Source organism: Oncorhynchus nerka, linkage group LG22, assembly GCF_034236695.1.
Source record: "Oncorhynchus nerka isolate Pitt River linkage group LG22, Oner_Uvic_2.0, whole genome shotgun sequence".
Taxonomy (NCBI): domain Eukaryota; kingdom Metazoa; phylum Chordata; class Actinopteri; order Salmoniformes; family Salmonidae; genus Oncorhynchus; species Oncorhynchus nerka.
In genome coordinates this window covers 62,827,062-62,841,521 of record NC_088417.1, presented here as the reverse complement: position 1 = coordinate 62,841,521, position 14,460 = coordinate 62,827,062, and the positions used below count along the sequence as shown (strand labels likewise).

At 42.6% G+C, this 14,460-nt stretch overlaps 1 protein-coding gene across 2 annotated transcripts in view; it reads left to right on the top strand.

Annotated features, from left to right (window-relative positions):
• Positions 1 to 5,580: 5,580 nt before the first annotated feature.
• Positions 5,581 to 14,460, top strand: part of LOC115105454 (holocarboxylase synthetase (biotin-(proprionyl-CoA-carboxylase (ATP-hydrolysing)) ligase)) — a 44,270-nt gene continuing 35,390 nt past the window's right edge. The window contains exons 1-5 of one of the 2 annotated variants that reach the window (XM_029627530.2): positions 5,581 to 5,993; positions 6,459 to 6,605; positions 11,833 to 11,995; positions 12,337 to 13,391; positions 13,610 to 13,792. In XM_029627530.2, the coding sequence (XP_029483390.2) occupies positions 5,712 to 5,993; positions 6,459 to 6,605; positions 11,833 to 11,995; positions 12,337 to 13,391; positions 13,610 to 13,792 (1,830 nt within the window). In that variant the 5' untranslated portion in view covers positions 5,581 to 5,711. The remainder of the gene's footprint in view (positions 5,994 to 6,458; positions 6,606 to 11,832; positions 11,996 to 12,336; positions 13,392 to 13,609; positions 13,793 to 14,460) is intronic. The other variant, XM_029627531.2, reaches the window with a different exon arrangement.

Below are 14,460 nucleotides of genomic sequence, written 5' to 3'. Positions count from 1 at the left end.
AACTAGGTTACAGGTTTCTTGTGATGATAGGTTGGATCAAATTGAATTACTTCATAATCTAATAGTAGGCCTAAAGTAATTGCATAATGTCCTTACTTTTTCTAGACATCCAGTTTCTCTATGACAGGGAATCCATGGTCTCCATATCACTGGAAAACTGCAAAAGTAGACATTTGTTTATTGAACTGGTTTTTATTTCCATATTCCAAACTAAATATAACATTCATACCTTAGGAGTGGCTCTTCAGACTCCCTGTATCTTCCCATGCATCTCATTAATTGGTCTTTCACTGCGAGCAACGGCAACTGCATATCCTGACCAAGAGGGAGCATCTTCTGTCTTCGACTGACTTACTACCTGCAAACTCCTAGACTGAGGGACACGGTCAGGTATGCTGTTTATCAAGGCTTTCCCATCTTGACTGTTCACTTGAATAAACAAAAGTGGATTTGGGTGGGGGGAGTCTTTGAGATCTGTCTTCGGCTGTCAAATTGCAGGTCCCCTTCCTCCACTGAATTGAAGCTTTTCAAAGATGGATCATGAAAAGTTAGTTATTCAGATAAACAATATTTTTTGTTATCTTTTTCATGTTGTTATGGAACTTTAAGGCCCTGGCTGTCCTTCCATTTATTTTATAGACCTATCCTATAGTTCTTGGTAAGTTTACTGGTGATATGCATTTGTACTGGGTACATTTAGATTAAATGGAATATAATTAGTTTAATTCTCATTTAAGGAAGAAACTGTATAAGAATTTGCATAACATTTGGTGAGTTAAGGGATATGCAAATAGCCTCTCACATTATGTTCTCCTAATAGATATTGAAGTTTTTCTTTCCCTGAGTGTTTCAAATTCTTTCTCTCACATGGCCTCGCCCTCGCACAGTGAAAGTTTGTGCTGCAGTCTGCACCAATGACTGTATATACAGTATGTCTGCACTAGTGATGGGTGGGTTGACTCATAACCCATAGTCCCGAGGTTATATCCGCCGGGCGCATGGGTTTAAGGTCATGACATATTGTGTGGATGAAGGGCGGGTGGATGGCAGGCGGGCTGAATAAAGAGAATGCCTTTAAAAATCCATAAAAATATAATTATTGTGCAATTTATATCTATAGGCTACATTTTTTCCTTTCATTATTTTAGGCTCTCTGGCAATAGTGGGTAAAAAGCTGCTTTTCTCTTATTGAAATAAACCAAGACATTGTCCTTCTTGCCTCAGTGGATTTACTTTTTCTGCCTGTTCTCAAAAGCGTTTGGTGATTGACTGTAGGCTATTTGGCACGCATAAAGTTAGGCCCTAAAGTTTATATGTTGACTTGAAAATAAAGACAAGGGACGGCCAGAAAAGTAATGTTTGGGAAAGGTTTGGTGAAGTGGTAAAAGAGGATGATAGCAGTGTGTGCATTGTTGTGTGATATGAGGCGCTATACAAAGTTGACAGTCACAAGACTGGACTTCAAATAGGCTTATGGAACATCAAGGGAACTACAGTTCAGATGGGTTCAATGGAAACTGAAATCTGGACACTGACTGAAGGTCTATAACCTCACACGGCCTTAATATTAACTCCTGCAGAATTAAGCATTTTTTGCAGTAAATTTATCCAAATGTAGGCTCAATTTTGACTCGGGAAGAGGAGTGGAGAAAGATGTCTTTCTTTCACCATCTTGAGAGAATGGGAATGCACAGTTAGATAGAGTCTGTAGAGGCGCTATCAGCATCATAAAATCAGTATTTAAACCACATAAAATAGGCTATGCATCCAAGCTGAACTGAAATCTTATCAAACAATATTTATTTTAAGGCAAGTCAGTTAACAACAAATTATTTTTACAATGACGGCCTACCAAAAGGCCACCTGCGGAGACGGGGGCTGGGATTAAAAATACAATTATAGGACAAAACATACATCACGACAAGAGACACCACAACCCTACATAAAGAGAGAGACCTAAGACAACATAGCATGGCGGCAAGACAACATGACAACATGGTACAGTAGCAACATATAGCAGCAGCACAAAACATGTTACAAACATTGGGCACAGGCAGCACAAAATGTTGGGTCGTTTTCACAGCTTTTTATTTCTTTACAACAAGTCAAACTGATGTCATTTGGACATTTTGATCAGAAAATCTTTCCAGTTTTTGATTGCATTTTCTCCTCGGTACGTAAACGTCTTTGCTCCATAAAAGCAGAGATTACAGAAAACCTTACCGATGTCAAGCATTCATTCTATCGATTTATAACATTCTGGTGAGCAAGGGTTTATTTAGTCTTCTAGGAAAACATATGGACTAGGCTAATGACAGAAGATAAGCTGCATGTATTTGCACTGAACAAAAATATAAAACGCAACATGTAAAATGTTGGTCCCATGTTTCATGAGCCGAAATAAGATCAGACATTTTCCATATTCACAAAAGTCTTCTCAAATTTTCTGCACAATTTTGTTTACATACCAGTTAGTGAGCATTTTGCCTTTGCCAAGACTATCCATCTGCCTGACAGGTGTGTCATATCAAGAAGCTGATTAAAAAGCATGATCATTACAGAGGTGCACCTTGTGCGGGGGACAATAAAAGGACACTATAAAATGTGTAGTTTTGTCACACCACACCATGCCACAGATATCTCAAGTTGAGGGAGCATGCAATTGGCATGCTGACTGAAGGAATGTCCACCAGAACTGTTGCCAGAGAATTTAAATGTTAATATTTTTACTATAAGCCACCTTCAACATAATTTTAGAGAATTTCACAGTACGTCTGTCACAGTTTAGTGTGAACCCCTTTTCTCGCCACCCAACACAGGATTTCATGTTTTCCAGCACACAACCCCGTTTCCCCACCTCCCACAGCAGACTGCACGATTTCCCGGACTGTGTCGAGACAATAAGGCCTCCCCTCAGGTAGGTTACCCTCCCCCTGACTCTCTCAGGTATATCCGCCATGCAAAAGATCAGCTGCACACGGAATTATTTTGATATGTCACTACAAATCTCACACCACTGAAGTATTATATGGCACTGCAACATGATAGTTATTCTAAGGGAAGGCACTGCAAACAATATGGTGAAAGGCACTACAATCCCACTCTGGAGCTGTACACAATATGGGACCCACCCTTGGCCCTGCTCTAATCTGCCAACCCCTCTAACGGACGTTCTACTATAGGACGAAATAGGGAGGACAGACAAGACAACAGGGTGGGGATAGGTTCTCGATTTCTAGGGCCCGACGAGAAGAATATTCCCACAAAATAAACCTCTGTATGGTGATATCCAGATCCGCACAGCTCCCTGTCCTGGAATGCGCCCGGTCTGACACGGAACCCAAACCGGCTGCGCACGTGCGCCATCACGCATACATTTATTTTGGTCCATTGCGATCACAGCAAACACCCAAACAGACTAGACATGGAAACTTGCATAGGGGACCAGTCCCCACGGAGAGACATTCTCCGCTAAATTCCCAGGCCTGAATACTTCTACGATATCATGGCAGTCCGCAAACAATCGTTTAAGTGAATGCCGGGATCTACTGTGCTGGAATGTACGATCAATCATGATTTGCCCAATTCTGTACTACCATGAAAATAAAATTAAAAACCAAATATATATCTAACTTCTACCACACCAAAAACTACTTCTACTATGGTATATTTACGATCGCACAATTTAATGTGCTTTCCGCCACCTAATGTGCAGGTTGGAATAAAATACAAAAAAATACAAATAAACTACTTTTCTGTTAAAAAATAAAACAGATTTGACACAGGCTCAAGGGGAACCTGAAAGGTCAGGTCTTCCAGGGCCCTTGCAGGTCTTCAAAGGTAAAATCCTTAAGTCACAAAAACCTTTCTGCCGCAGCCACAATAATGTCTAGTTTCTTAGATTTCTTTGAGACGTGCCGTACAGTTTAACTATAGCAATGAACTCCACAAAATCCACCTTTTTAACACTAACATATGTTCCCTAGCATCACATGTTTTCTCAATTATTTTAATCGCATCCGCATAGGAGATTCGATTCACTGCTCTAACTTGCCACCTCAATCTCCTTCACCCTTATAGCACACTCCAGGAATTGGGGATCATGATCCCCACCACAATTGCAACACTGTCGTCCTTCTAAACATCATTCTTCAATACTCTGTCCATCTGCACACATTTGAAACATGGCAAAATCCTTTACAATTCTTACACTGCAATGGTTTGGGGACGAAAGCTCTAACGGCGTATCTTACTTAACCAAGCTTCACATGCGTAGTTATTTGCTCTTTATCAGAAAACAGGATCGAAACTTTTTCTCCTTTCACCCAGTGGGTCAGACACCGGGCACCAACCACACCAGGAATTATCTTCAGGTTTTCAACCGGAACATCCGTCGTCACCCCTGAGATGACTCCTTTGAAGGGGTGCTCTACACTGATGTTCAAAACACAAAACTTCTGTTGTCCAGATTCTTTTGAGGCTGCCTCTGTTCTTCAAAAATCCTGGTCACTCTGAGACTCCACTTTTCCCAGTGCAAACTTCACCATATTCGACACATCAAATGGGTCTCCAACATATTCATCCTTACTCAACAAATGCATCCCAACAAGTGCCCCACCACCACAGAAAGCACTGAGCTAGGCTGAAACACCTGCATTTTGGAGCTGCCTGTTTGTATGCGGCTTTCTTAATTGAACCTTTATTTAAGGTCTTAATACTTAAGTAATTGTAATATTTCAGTTGTATTTTTTTTTATACATTTGCAAAAAAATCTAAAATCATGTAGATTGATGAGGGCAAACAACTATTTTATGCATTTTAGAATAAGGCTGAAACATAACAAAATTTGGAAAAGGTCAAGGGGTCTGAATATTTTCCAAATGCACTGTATCTGTGACCAACATATGCATATCTGTATTCTCAGTCATGTAATCCAGAGATTAAGGCCTAATGAATTCATTTATATCGACTCATTTCCAACTGAACTGTAACTGTAATTGTTGCATTTATATTTTTGTTCGGTACAATTATAGACAAGTTGACTAGCAAAAAATCGGAAATTATAAGCAAAAACATATCTAAATCAAGCCATGTCAAAAAAATCGTTCCGCTGTCTCTGACTGTAGCCTACAGTGCACTTTCGATTTTAGCGGTTGGGTCTGTTGGGAGTTTCAGATTTTCACTGTCTCATAGGCCTAGTCGGGCGGTTGCGGGTGAGCAAACAGCTGACCCGAGCACCACTAGCAAAAACATAGACTGAAACTGCTCGCTCCAAACTGCGCATGTGCAAACCGTCTAATCAAAGGCTCTCCTTCGATATAAAGTTGTTTTTTACGAAACTGAATATCAGTTTGTTGTTCTCATGTGGTTGGAGTAATAACAAGCTCATATACTTAAAACATTGGTTTGAATCTAGCATATGCTTTTAATTTGAGAGAAAATGAATAACTAAAGAAGATGTGTTCACTTCTCAAACCCCAGGCTGGTCTGTTTAGTCTGTTTGCAAGTCTTGTTCTCGGAAGTCTCGCGAGGTTGTGCCTCTGGGTTTAGAAACTGTGCCACTCGCCTGCACAGACTGCGAGCATGCGTAATGAACATTTGTAGTGGGAAGAGCCATCCTGTCAACAACAGGGAAGCCACGGTCGGGTCAAAATCTGAGCAGAGAGGCCATACCATATGGGCTCAAAAACGGCTTTCCAAATGTAAAGAAAATGCTAATAACGTTGTGCTACGTCTACCTTTGGGTGCGCTTTCAAAAGTGCTACACAGTGGTAATTCGGAGCACCCTGCACAAATTGTGCGGGGGGAGCAAAACCAATGCAAGTAACGTTAGCTTCACATTCTGTGCCTTGAATCCACTGGGGAAGCCTCGACTTCAGAAAGGACAACCAACCTGCCTGCAAAGTGTCAATAAGCAGCTCAGTCCACCTCTGCCGGAGGAGGACGTTTTTCTCAAGTTGGGCGACAAGGCTATTTACATAACCGAACCTCAGGTGACACGTTTGTTTGATATAGCTAGCTAGCTAGTATGTTAGCTACCATCCGAGGCCTTCACTTGTCAAAAAACATAAGCTACTCGCTATCAATGAATGGGCAAGATCAGCTTGCCAGCTAAATGACAGGCGTGAAGGTAACGTTACGCATTCTGCTGCTCAGTTCCATTCAGAGCACGAAATGTGAAATAGGCCTCCTCCCGTTATTAGCTATCAGTTTATGCATGCTCTGAGGTGAATAGCTAATCCGTCAAAAAACAGTCAATTTTGATGTGAATTTGTTATATGTTTTTGGTGCACATTAACTTACATGATATGTTAGTTATTTTACATAGTTTCGTATATGTAGTCTTACTAATGTCTAACGATCATACTAACTTTCTAAAACATGCTTTAATATCTATCCATACCATCAGTGTTCATACTGTAGATCAGTGTATATGTTGTCTGTATTATTGTTCCTAGGCATGTGAGGACCTCAGCAAGTGGACTCTTTTGTGGGGGTCCTCTCTGAGTTGTGGCCCACGGATAGAGAACATTTCTTTCATCATAGAGGCTACATCAGGACAAAGAGTGGGCAGCCAGGCTCATCACACTACAGAAAATAAAAAAGTATGGATCACAAGTATATTTATCGAGAAGCAAAGAAACTGTCAGTTTTGTAGACTGTCAAGCATTTACAGTGGCTTGTGAAAGTATTCACCCACTTTGCATTATTCCTATTTTGTTGCCTTACAACCTGGAATAAAATTTTAAAAAATGGGGGGTTATCATTTGATTTGCACAACATGCCTACCACTTTGAAGATGCAAAATATCTTGTGAAATAAGACAAGAAAACAAACATGACTTGAGTGCGCATAACTATTCATAACTACCCCCCAATACTTTGTACAGCCCCCCTTTGCAGAAATTACAGCTGCGAGCATCTTGGGGTATGTCTCAATAAGCTTGGCACATCTAGCCACTGGGATTTTTGCCCATTCTTCAAGGCAAAACTGCTCCAGCTCCTTCAAGTTGGATGGGTTCGCTGGTGTACAGCAATCTTTAAGTCATACCACAGATTCTCAATTGGATTGAGGTCTGGGCTTTGACTAGGCCATTCAAAGACATTTAAAGGCTTTTCCTTATACCACTCAAGTGTTGCTTTAGCAGTATGCTTAGGGTCATTGTCCTGTTGGAAGGTGAACCTCTGTACCGGTCTCAAACCTCTTGAAGACAAACAGGTTTCCCTCAAGAATTTGACATCCCCACAACATGATGCTGCCACCACCATGCTTCACTCTGGGGATGGTGTTCTTGTGGTGATGAGGTGTTGGGTTTGCGCCAGACAGCGTATTCCTTGATGGCCAAAAAGCTCCGTTTTAGTGTCGTCTGACCAGAGTACCTTCTTCCATATGTTTGGGGAGTCTCCCACATGCCTTTTGGCAAACACCAAACGTGTTCTTTAAGGAATGGCTTTTTCTGGCCACTCTTCCATAAAGCCCAGCTCTGTGGAGTGTACGGCTTAAAGTGGTCCTTTAGACAGATACTCCAATCTCCGCTGTGGAGCTTTGCAACTCCTTCAGGGTCATCTTCAGTCTCTTTGTTGCCTCTGATTAATGTCATCCTTGCCTTGTCCGTGAGTTTGGTGGGGGGCCCTCTTGGCAGGTTTGTCGTGGTGCCATTTTCTTTCCATTTTTTAAATAAGGGATTTAATGGTGCTCCATGGGATGTTCAAAGTTTTGGATATTTCTTGACCTGTTTGGAGCTCCTTGGTCTTCATGGTGTTGCAGACTCTGGAGCCTTTCAGAACAGGTGTATATCTACTCAGATCATGTGACACTTAGATTGCACACAGGTGGACTTTATTTAACTAATTATGTGACTTCTGAAGTTAATTGGTTGCACCAGATCTTATTTAGGGGCTTCATAGCAAAGGGTGTGAATACATATGCGCACACCACTTTTCCGTTTGTTATTTTTTGAAACAATTTCACTTCACCAATTTGGACTATTTTGTTTATGTTCATTACATAACATCCAAATAAAAATCAATTTAAATTACAGGTTGTAATGCAACAAAATAGGAAAAACGCCAAGGTGGATGAATACATTTGCAAGGCACTGTATGTGACAAAACTAACACTGAACAAAAATATAAATGCAACAAGTAAAAATGTAATGGGTGGGGATAGGTCACAGATACCTTAAATGTAGTGGCGTGGATCAGAAAGCCAGTCAGTATCTGGTGTGAACACCATTTGTTTCCCCTCATGCAGTGTGACACATCTCTTTGGCATATAGTTGATCAGATGGTGGATTGTGGCCTGTGGAATGTTGTATCACTCCTCTTCAACGGCTGTGCAAAGTTTCTGGATATTGGCCTGGAACTGGAACACACTCGTACACGTCGATCCAAAGCATCCCAGACATGCACAATGGTTGACATGTCTGGTGAGTATACAGGCCATGGAAGAACTGAGACATTTTCAGCTTCCAGGAATTGTGTACAGATCTTTGCGGCATGGGGCCGTGCATTATCATTAGAGGTCGACCGATTATGATTTTCCGATACTGATGCAGATTATTGGAGGGCCAAAAAAAGACTATACTGATTAATCGGCCGATTCTTTTTCATTTTAATTTGATTTTTTTATTTTTTTTTTACATTTATTTGTAATAATGACAATTACAACAATACTGAATGAACACTTATTTTAACTTAATATAATACATAAATAAAATCAATTTGGCCTCAAATAAATAATGAAACATGTTCAATTTGGTTTAAATAATGCAAAAACAAAGTGTTGGAGAAGAAAGTAAAAGTGCAATATGTGCCATGTAAGAAAGCTAACGCTTAAGTTCCTTGCTCAGAACATGAGAACATATGAAAGCTGGTGGTTCCTTTTAACATGAGTCTTCAATATTCCCAGGTAAGAAGTTTTAGGTTGTAATTATTATAGGAATTATAGGACTATTTCTCTCTATACGATTTGTATTTCATATACCTTTGACTATTGTATGTTCTTATAGGCACTTTAGTATTGCCAGTGTAACAGTATAGCTTCCATCCCTCTCCTCGCCGCTACCTGGGCTTGAACCAGGAACACATCAACAACAGCCACCCTCGAAGCATTGTTACCCATGCAGAGCAAGGGGAACAACCACTCCAAATCTCAGAGCGAGTGACGTTTGAAACGCTATTAGCGTGCACCCCGCTAATTAGCTAGCCATTTCACATCGGTTACACCAGCCTAATCTCGAGAGTTGATAGGCTTGAAGTTATAAACAGCGCAATGCTTGAAGCATTGCGAAGAGCTGCTGGCAAAACGCACAAAAGTGCTGTTTGAATGAATGCTTACGAGCCTGCTGTTGCCTACCATTGCTCAGTCAGACTGCTCTATCAAATCATAGACTTAATTCTAACATAGTAACACACAGAAATACGAGCCTTAGGTCATTAATATGGTCGAATCCGGAAACTATAATTTTGAAAACAAAACGTTTATTCTTTCAGTGAAATACGGAACCGTTCCGTATTTTTTCTAACGGATGGCATCCCTAAGTCTAAATATTCCTGTTACATTGCACAATCTTCAATGTTATGTCAAAATTACGTAAAATTCTGGCAAATTAGTTCGCAACGAGCCAGGCGGCCCAAACTGTTGCATATACCCTGACTCTGCGTGCAATGAACGCAAGAGAAGTGACACAATTTCACCTGGTTAATATTGCCTGCTAACCTTTCTTTTAGCTTAATATGCAGGTTTAAAAATATATACGTCTGTGTATTTATTTTAAGAAGGGCATTGATGTTTATGGTTAGGTACACGTTGGAGCAACGACAGTCCTTTTTCGCGAATGCGCACCGCATCGATTATATGCAACGCAGGACACGCTAGATAAACTAGTAATATCATCAACCATGTGTAGTTATAACTAGTGATTATAATTGATTGTTTTTTATAAGATAAGCTTAATGCTAGCTAGCAACTTACCGTGGCTTCTTACTGCATTCGCGTAACAGGCAGGCTCCTCGTGAGGAAGGGGGTTAGAGCGTTGGACTAGTTAACCGTAAGGTTGCAAGATTGAATCCCTGAGCTGACAAGGTAAAAAATCTGTCGTTCTGCCCCTGAACAAGGCAGTTAACCCACCGTTCCTAGGCCGTCATTGAAAATAAGAATGTGTTCTTAACTGACTTGCCTCGTTAAATAAAGTTGTAAAAAATCATTTTAAAAATAGGCAAAATCGGTGTCCAAAAATACAGATTTCCGATTGTTATGGAAACTTGAAATCGGCCCTAATTAATCGGCCGACCTCTAATTATCATGCTGAAACATGAGGTGATGGCGGTGGATGAAGGGCATGACAATGGGCCTCAGGATCTCATGGTATCTCTGCATTCAAATTGCCATCAATAAAATGGGGCACTCTGTTCACAACGTTGACATCAGCAAGCCCTCGCCCACACGACTCCATACACGCTATCTGCCATCTGCCTCTTACAGTTGAAACTGTGATTCATCCATGAAGAGCACACTTCTATGCCAGTGGCCATCGAAGGAGAGAATTTTCCCACTGAAGTCCGTGACAACGCCGAACTGCAGTCAGGTCAAGACCCTGGTGTGGATGACCAGCACACAGATGAGTTTCCCTGAGACGGTTTCTGACAGTTTGTGCAGAAATTCTTCAGTTGTGCTTATGGAACATTTCTGGGATGTTTAATTTCATGAATCATGAGACCAAGACTTTACATGTTGCATTTATGTTTTTGTTCACTGTAGCAAGTGAGGAATGTGCAGTCTAATGTTTTGCTGCTCGTTTCATAGCAAAGTTTGTAAATTATAGATGCAAATGATTTACTTCTGCCAGGTAAGTCTACTTTGCAGTTAACATTTTAATTGAGAAAGTTTTGGGGAAAGTATTTCAATCAACCCACAAGACGGTTATCACATCAACTTGGCTACACATAGAGTGATAGACAAACGCGCGCACCACACAGACAGACGGGCAATATTGCTGGAAATTAATTGGCAGATATTGTGTTAGGCTTTTAAGCCAGTGGTGCTTAACCAGGTGTGGCGGGATAATGTCACTGTTGCGTTGATTAGATAGTAGCTTGTGGTGTTGGATGCTTGTGAGATTTCTTTATGACAGTTTGAAACACGTGAAAATTGCACATACTTTTAGAATTGTGTGGCGAGCTACTCATAGGTGGGCTATGAGCTACTGGTAGCTTGCGATCGACTGGTTGGAGACCCCTGCACTAGTCACTGTTGCCTAGGGTCGGGTTTTTGAGACTATGCTTGTATAGTTCGGGGGGGATGCTCTCTTTTGCTGACTGGACAGAGGATTTGAACCTTAGACAGGCCACTTTCTTTCCTTCTGAGTGTTTACTTCCGCTCCATTGTTCCTCACGTGTGGGTGGGACTGCACTGGGCAGTGAAACCCCACTCTGTTCGATTGGGCTGTTTTCCTTCAAAAGGCTCAAGGGAAGAGAAAGACTGGCCTTTTGGAAGTCATGCTTTAAAAAGCAGGTCTTTAATATGGAGGGTCAACTGACACTTGAGATGCCATGTTAAGATCCTGGAGCCAAAATGTTTTGGTTGGAGAGGAAATCCTTAATTCCCCTTCAGCCATTTAAAGGTCCCTTTAAACACACAAATTGTTATTTTACTCTCGGGCAGCAGGTATATTTTGCTTAGTGCATTATCAGTATCTATGTTCTGTTGATTGTTGAACTAATCCCGATCCCAACTAATCTAGAAAACAAAGTCTGATATGATCCTCTTTTCCTTCCACCGTCCACTAACAGTTAAATCCTACTGACCTGTGTACTATGCTGTGTTGTCTAGGTGCTGAAGTGGTCAGACTACTGTCTCCCTCTGGCCTGTAGCCCATTGCATCCGTTCAGGGCCGTGGCTCAGGCCAGCGTTGACAACTTCAGCCGCCTTGGGGTGGCGTTTATGGAAGATCGCCTTCAACTGGACAATGGACTAGTGCCTTCAAAGATAGTCTGTGAGTGTCATTATTGCAAAAATGTCAATGGTTTCTCATCTCGTGTGTGTATATACAGTTTTATACCTATCCTCAACTTTATTGTAAACTTAGGATATTTAAAATAAAAATGTTAGTATTTTTAAGGCTATTTTTAAAAAGAGGCCATTTGTTTCCTAACAGCAGATAAGTTTCAGTTCTTGGCCAATGCCATCTCAGAACTTCACTTAGCTAGGCTATATCCAAACACATGATACAAATCAGTTTTCCAAGTCTATTGTGACATTTTTTCACATTGCTTAAAACTGAGAGAGGGACATATTTTGCAATTCAAATATTGCCCTTTGTACTAATTTCCCCAGCTGTCCTGCTCCGAGAATCTGCGTTCAAAGAACTTCTGGAGAAAGGAAAGTTGGAAAAGCACATCACTTCCCTCTCCCTCAAAAAACAGACTGAGATCATACTCTCTGAGCCTTCTCCCTGCGAGTGTGAGCTACTCTCAGTGAGAGGCGACCTCCAGCTAACACAAAATAGGAAGTGCAGCCTTCTCCAACCGCCAGAGATCCAGAGAGCTTTAGTGGAAAGACGAGGCTCCGAGCACCTACGAGGAGCCAGCCCTGGGGTGGACAGCGGGGACAACTCACTTGGCATCAACCACCAGCACATGGAGGGCCACGGCCGCCACCTCCACCTCTCCAGCTGCCACGAGTGCCTGGAGCTGGAGAACAGCACCATCCTCTCCGTCAAGTACGCCTCGGTCGACAACATCCCTGACCTTCCCGACGACTACGCCACGTGCACGGACAGCGGGGACGAGACTCTGGACGAGTTTGAGGAGGATGAGGCAGAGAGCTTTGTTGGTCAAAGCCGACGGGTCAATGTTACCGGGAAGCCCCCCAACGTGCTGGTGTTCACGGGTGGCTGCCAGGAGAAGTTCCAGAGGGTGCGTTCGCTGCTGGGCGAGTGCATCGACATGGACAGCTACACGGTGTACCCTCTGAGGCCCCAGCAAGCCCTCAGTGAACCCTGGCTGGAGAGTGCCACCCTGCTAGTGCTGGCCTCAGACGAACCCCTTACCCCCCAGCTCCAGGCCCGTTTCCTTGCATACCTGGAGCAGGGTGGCAGGGTCCTGGGGCTCTCCTCCACCCTCTGCCCCACGGGGCTGGCCCTGGTGCCCAGGAAGAGCAGGAGGAGCCAGATCTGCAGGCTAAGCTTCACCAAGGCTGATACCACAGAGCTGGATCTAAGTGTGCTTGCCAGCGGGAGTGTGTTTGTCAGGGAGCTGCAGAGTGGTGGGGTCCCTGGAGAGACGGAAGTCTGGGGGGAGCTGAAGTGGGACGGAGATGGTGGAGACAAGGACATGGTCATCGTCAGGGTGACGCGTGGAGAGGACCGAGGGGAGGCTGTGCTGTGTCAGGTTTGCACTCCACTGTCTCGATCAGTCAAAGATGTCATTTCACATGTAAAGCACTAGATTTGTAAATAAAATGCTCTTTAAATGGAAAGTATTGCTGCTGCTCATGTTAACTAACTTATTTAGCAATTAATATACAGTATTCATTCATTTAGGTGAATGTGCATTTTACAACCACTTAACCTTTCAGCTGACCTTTGCCCTCTCACCACTGACCTCAGGTGCACCTGGAGACGGCCCCCAACTCTGAAGATATTGTGTCGTCTCAGGGTTTTGACGAGCTGAAGATGAGCAATGCGCGGCGCTACGAGGTCCTGACGGAGATCATCACCTCCCTGGGCCTGAGCTGTGAGCAGAGTCAGGCCCCGCCCGCCAGCCCTGTCTACCTCCTCGCCACCTCTGAGGTACGTACCTGACTCCTCCCTTGCTACCTATCTGTTAAAGCTAAGGCCTCTCCCAGCCAGGGCCGCGTTCAGTATGCACAAGCTTTTTGGAATGTGCAGATATTTATTCAGAAATCTATTGTGTAGAACAGAGATGCTTCTGACAGAGTAAGGATTCACAAATGCTCTATTCATGGTATTTCTATCTTCATCGGTCAGTGTGTTGCATATAGTGTATGCACGTGACCAAACGTGACCTAGGCTTCCCCCCCCTACATTTGATCAGTAACAAATTCTATATTTCTACGTTGGCCTGTGGTGTGAACATGGCTGGCTAGCCTGCCCCACAATATCCAGACAATTGGGTATGGAAACCTTCAACTCTCTTGTCTTTTATTAGAGTTCTCACATTACTCCTGTCCTCAAGTTGGATAAAAAAAAATATCCTATTGCTTTAGCAATGTTAGCTCATCAGTTTCTCTAGATATGCCGTGTGGCTGACTGCTGATCAAAGGTCTGTTCTAGCTCTACTGTTTGTGTTCTTGTGGAGCCCTGCCCTCACTTATTTTGACTGGCCCTCTGGACACATAAACCTGCTCTAAGCCTGTTGCATATATTGGACATACATTTGCATGTATTAAGAATGAAAATGGTTTCCACATGTTTAGACCCGTCTGGGGCGTGTCTGG